Source organism: Perissodus microlepis, chromosome 4 (genome assembly GCF_051167445.1).
Source record: "Perissodus microlepis isolate ML-2025 ecotype Zambia chromosome 4, ASM5116744v1, whole genome shotgun sequence".
In the NCBI taxonomy this organism is placed as follows: domain Eukaryota; kingdom Metazoa; phylum Chordata; class Actinopteri; order Cichliformes; family Cichlidae; genus Perissodus; species Perissodus microlepis.
In genome coordinates, this window is record NC_140464.1 from 22,953,155 (window position 1) to 22,958,542 (window position 5,388).

Genomic DNA, 5,388 nt, shown 5'->3' on the forward strand with positions numbered 1-5,388 from the left:
TTCATTTAAGCACTTTATTACTCTTTATTGAGAGAATACATGTAGTCTGGTTGTGATATAATATAGACAAGTTGAAAGGTTAAAAAGTCAGTACCGAGGTCCAAATATACGCAAATACATACAATAAAATATGTTTATACTGGGAGAAGATTACTTAATTTTCAACTACTTGCTTCTACTTCTACATGAGTATTCAATATTTAATACCAGTGTTGGATACATAAAAGGTGATCATCTGACAAACACTTTTCTTGTGCATCCTAGTCATGCAGTGCAGATGCAGCTTCAACTATACTGATATTCATTTTCAAAAAAATAAAAAATAAAACCCACGGAGCCCACTTTCTAGTCATCACTTCCTATCACGCATGATCAGTCACTGCTAGGTCCTGCCACTAGGGGTCAGCACTCAGACCCTTCTTGAGCCTTGCCATTCGAACTTCCTCCATCAGTTCTTTGAGATACTCGATCTCTCTGGCCATAGATTCGGCCTTCTCTGCCAGCTCTAGGTTCTTCCTCTCCAACAGCACGTGCTCGTCAGCGAGGGCGTCCTTCTCCGCTCTCTTCTTTTGTCTGTAGCGCGTGGCAGCAGTTTTGTTCTGCTCCATCTTCTTCTGCTTTTTGTCTTTTGGAGGCCTCAAAGCTGCACGTTCAGGTCCACCTGCACCGCGTGGGGACTTGACCTTGACACTGGTGGTGCTAGGAGAGGGCGGACTAGCTTTGTAATTTGGTTCCGGGTAGGGTCTGCTTCTGGAGGGTGTTTTTGGAGGGGAGGATGGTGGGAAGCAACAAATGACCTTTGACGTGGTGGCCGTGGTGATCCCGACTTCCTTTTTCGGGGCAAGCACGAGGACGATGCGAGTTGGTGAGAGTGAGAGTACAAGCTTTGGGACCTGAGGGACCACAGTGGCTACCACTGGCTTCACCTCACTCTCTGACACATCCACTTCACTGCCAAGGTCCAGGGTAAAGGTAGGGGAGGAAGGAGGCTCTACTACGGGGGATTCAGGGTCTGGGGAAGTAGGCTCTGATTTGATTTCGAGCTCCTCTTGAGGCTCTGGGATACAAAGTGGAGAAGAAGGAACCTCCTGCCCATCGATGCAGGATTCAGGATCATCCACAGTGATGACAGCAGTATCTGAACAGACAGTGGAAGATGAAGGGGGCGGTGTACTTGAAAGAGAAGCAGAGGGAGGATCCATGAGCACAGGAGTTGAGAGAGCTGGCAGGGGGAGGGAGTCGAGCTCCATGGGGCAATCAAAGGAGGCCAGGAGGTCTTCTGGAGAGCTGTGAGACTCTTCAGCAGGACTGCAGGAGCCAATCAGTGAGTCCAGGTCAAGGTCACTAAGATCCACCTTCTCAGCCATCCAGTCCAAGTCAGTGAGCGCATCCTCTGTGGAGGCAGAGCAAGCAAAACATGAATGATCTATTAATTTATACTTCGTTACACTCCGACATCAGGTGTCTGAACTTTTAGGTGTTACTCAGCAGTAAGTCGTTACCTTTGCCGTCACCTGAGAGTGCCTGGCTACACGTCAGCTGACCTGGGTGGGCCAATAAAGGGAAGAGCAGATCAGACTCCATCCCGACTTTGTCCCCATGGAGGAGGGGGGCCGGCGGAGAGGGAGGAGGGGAGTAGAAGGGCGGAGGAGAAGAGGAAGACGACAGCGATGAGGAGGTGAGGGGGGAAGCAGGTTCAGCATCCCCCTCCAAGCTTCCTCCTCCTTTCTGTTGTTCTTTGTCAGGGCGGAAAAACGGCGAGTCCATGGCGTCAGCCATGGGAGAGGAAGGCCCCCAGAGAAGGGCCTCCATGTCTTCCTGGCCAAACTGTGAGCTGGTCATCATCATGGTCATAATGGCTGTTGTTGGTCACAAATGGGGAGCGTGATAATGCTAGGGTAGCTTCGAATTCTATTATGCTGACGAATGCAGCAGTGCTGAGGGTTTCCACGTAGGACCTGAAGACAGAAAGATGAACAAATGTTTTTGAATGCCTGAACACCATTTTAGACACACACACCCTTCACATTTATTACAAAAAAGTATGTTCCAAGTACAAACAAAATCATCCTGAGTCAAATTCTTTTAATTTTTACCAACACTGCCCCCAAGACTGCAATACCAGTGATCTACATCACGTGTTTCCGCGCAGCTCCCAGTCTTATGACTCTGACGTAAGTCTGCTAGCAAGCGAGGTCAAAGAGTCCGTCTCCCTCCCCACAAAAAAAACAAAACAGCTACACTTTTGTTCTCAGTCCGCCTGCAGCGAGCCACCATTTTGACACAGAGGAAACGAACCATTTTCTGAGTGCCACGTTGGCGCTCGGAGGCCGGCATGAGAACAAAAGTTTGATTAATCAGTGTGAGAGAGGGTTTAGCGTTTTCACAGATACAATGTTAGGAGCTTATTTGCGAAAACTGCGTCAAATGTTACAAATCGTGACAGTAACACGTGTTGCGTCACTTCAGTTTTGTCGTCATTTGATTTAATATAGTTTCAAATAAAAGGTGTTTAGCGTTCTATTAAATAACTGTATGGCGTATTATATATATATATATAAAAAAGATAACAGCAGACTCGTCAGACCGGCTCCCAGGCCACACGGTTGTCCCCGACAGCTGGTATGTTAAAAATAATACTTACGACATTTTTGCTGAATTAGAAGTGACTCAGTGCACTGGCTGGATGCACTGTTTTGCTGGCTGCTGCTGGGTCGCGGCACAATTTCACACTGCCATTTCGGCAAATAGCGCGGTGTCCAACAATGTCTGCTCGTTGTCTGTTCCGCAGGAGGGAAAATGGCGATGCTTGTGAGCAGTTCGCGATACAGAGCTGATGCAAGGAGTGGCAATATCCATCCGCCGTGCCCACATTATCAATCCGCGTCACACCCACTGTCTGCTGGCTGTCTGAAAAAGTAGTCACTGAAAATAAACTTCTGCAAGTGACGCAGTATTTATTAATACCACATCTTCCAGTATATATAAGCGTAACTGCCATTTATCTGTATAGCTAGTGACTAACTGAGTAATTGTTATAATAACATGTTTAGCAATAGCTTTATTATAAAGGTTCCTCTAACAGCCCTGTAGGAAGGTTTTTTCAAAGAACTACTTTTGGGTGGTTAATTTTTTTAACAGAATTGAAAAGGATGAACTGTGCTGTTGTTACACAAGTGCCACTGGCATCCCTCCTATACCCATCAAAAAAGAATAAATAGTAACAAAAAAACCAAAACAAATAAATAAAAACATCATTATGCCAGAGGGTGTGATTATAGAGTGTAATAACAGTCCTGACAGTTATTATAGTGTATGTGGGATTGGGTGAGGGTTGCTGGAGGCCACAGCTCAGTGGAAAAGCAGTTCCTCACTCTGTTTGTGTTAGATTGCATTAGTCTGTATCTGTGTGTCTATGTGGTTGCAAAAAAGTTCAGATAGATAGTGTTTGAGGTGTCTGAAATGATGCTGCTGACCTTCTTCCTCAGATGTTTGTTGTAAATATCTAGGTGTGAGAGCTCCAACCATTCCACACAGTGTTCACCACAAGGTGTAGGTCCCACAGGTGGGACGTTTATGATCAATTATCTGGTTCACTGGTGTTAATGACAATGCTTTTCTTCTCATAACATTCAACTAAGTGTGCCACCTAAAGCTAGTAAGCTGTTATGTATTATGTCAGCATAAAAGGTACTCTATATTGCCAAAAGTATTTACTCATCTGTAGGGTTCCTTGTGACAGACTGGTGACCTGTGCAGGATGTACCCTACTTCTTATCCTATGGCAGCTGGGATAGGCTCGAGCCCTCCCACAAAAACTTGCTCATCCGTGTCTCTGTGGGCCTTGCTTTGTACACTGGTGCGCAGTTATGGAAAGGAGCATCCCCAAACTGTTCCCACAAAGTCGGAGTATGAAATTGTCAAAAATCTCTTGGTATGCTGAAACATTAAGGGTTCCTTTCACTGGAACTAAGGGGCTGAACCCAACTTCTGAAAAACGACCCAACACCATAATTACATTTGCAAACAGAGCAAATGTTTGAAGAAGCAGTCTGCATGCCTGGGTGCTTGATTTTATACACCTATGAAAATGAGAGTGACTGGATCACCTGAATTCAGTGATCCAATGGATAAGTGAATGCTTTTGGCACTATAATGCACATATGATCTATATTATGAAAATATTGAGATTTGAAATTGTTATATTTTGAATGATTACAACTATACAACTATCAGCCTCTTCAGCATCAGTTAGTCCTGCACTGAACTTTATAAAAGGATCTTGATGGAAGCATTTTAATAAGGTTCCTGCAGGAGCCCCTCAAGCATTAATGGAAGTTCCTCCAGTAACCTTTTTATTTTTCCTAAATTGAGCTATTAAAGGTTCCTTAAGAAAACTACAAGGTGAACAAGGTTCTTTGAATAACCCCAAGTTCCTTGAGATTATCCAAATTCTGAGTGAGTGCAGCGCTTAATGAGTCAAACATTCATCTTTTTTCCAGTTATACCATAACACAGGTGTAGCGAGGAGAAGAAAACAAGGTGTATGTTGTGAAGCTAAAGCTAAAGCTAAAGCAAGGAGTGTGATATCCTTCTGCAGCATATCTTTATGATTTCTGCCATTGTTTCTATTCTGCATTGCAGCCACTGTCACTGACTGGTGTCCTAAAAAAAATAAAAAGTAATTACTGATACTCAACTTTGCAGGTGATGCAGTACTGTTTATTGATACCACACTGTGATGGCATGCCACACATGGTAAGCTCCACACCTCACCACCAGTTGATTCACCTTAGTTTAATTTACAGTCACTACTTTAAAATATTCTACTTATTGTTCAATATTGTTTCTTTATTAAATTTATTTATTTTTCCATCACACCTTCCAATGTTTATATGGCGTGCACACATATTAACCTTGCAAGGTCAAAGTTCTGTTTTATGTTATACTAATACATCTTTCTTGGTTTGAGTTACCTGGGGGTTAGCTTCTCCTCCTGTCTGGCAAAAGGTGTGGCAAAGGGCTGGGAGACCTGAAGTACCACTGACAGCCTAATTGGATAGCACCACATGCTTCATTGCCTGGGGGGTGTTTCATATTTGTTTAATCGTTTTGTATTAGTTGCTTATATGGCAGCCATTTTGTTTTCCCCCATGTGTGTCATTTGGTTTAGCTAAACCAGTATTTAAGTTCCCCTGTGTGTCATTTCAGCAGGTCAGTTTATCTTATGTTTGTTTGAGGTTTTGTTAGTTATTATCTTAAGTTTAGTCTATTGAGTTGACCTCTTTTATTGGTCTGCCTGTTTAAGTTTTGGCTTTGTTAAATATATTTTCATATTTTTGGGTCAATAAAACCCCTTTTTGAATTAAAACACCTGTGTCCTTTATG

The 5,388-nt window shown here is 43.5% G+C and overlaps 1 protein-coding gene across 1 annotated transcript; it reads right to left on the minus strand.

The window, feature by feature from the left end:
* atf4b (activating transcription factor 4b) lies at positions 1-2,842 on the minus strand. Its single transcript, XM_084926516.1, has 3 exons — positions 2,645-2,842; positions 1,503-1,958; positions 1-1,393 (listed from the first exon to the last, which is right to left on the minus strand). The coding sequence occupies exons 2-3, from the start codon at positions 1,852-1,854 to the stop codon at positions 396-398; spliced, it is 1,350 nt and encodes a 449-aa protein (XP_084782642.1). The 5' UTR covers positions 1,855-1,958; positions 2,645-2,842; the 3' UTR covers positions 1-395.
* Positions 2,843-5,388: the final 2,546 nt, after the last annotated feature.

Bases quoted from the DNA above. Each gene is read 5' to 3' on its own strand.
- atf4b (XM_084926516.1), bottom strand. From the start codon at position 1,854: ATGACCATGATGATGACCAGCTCACAGTTTGGCCAGGAAGACATGGAG. The intron at 1,394-1,502 runs GTAACGACTTAC...CTGCCTCCACAG, and splicing joins ACTCTCAGGTGACGGCAAAG to AGGATGCGCTCACTGACTTG.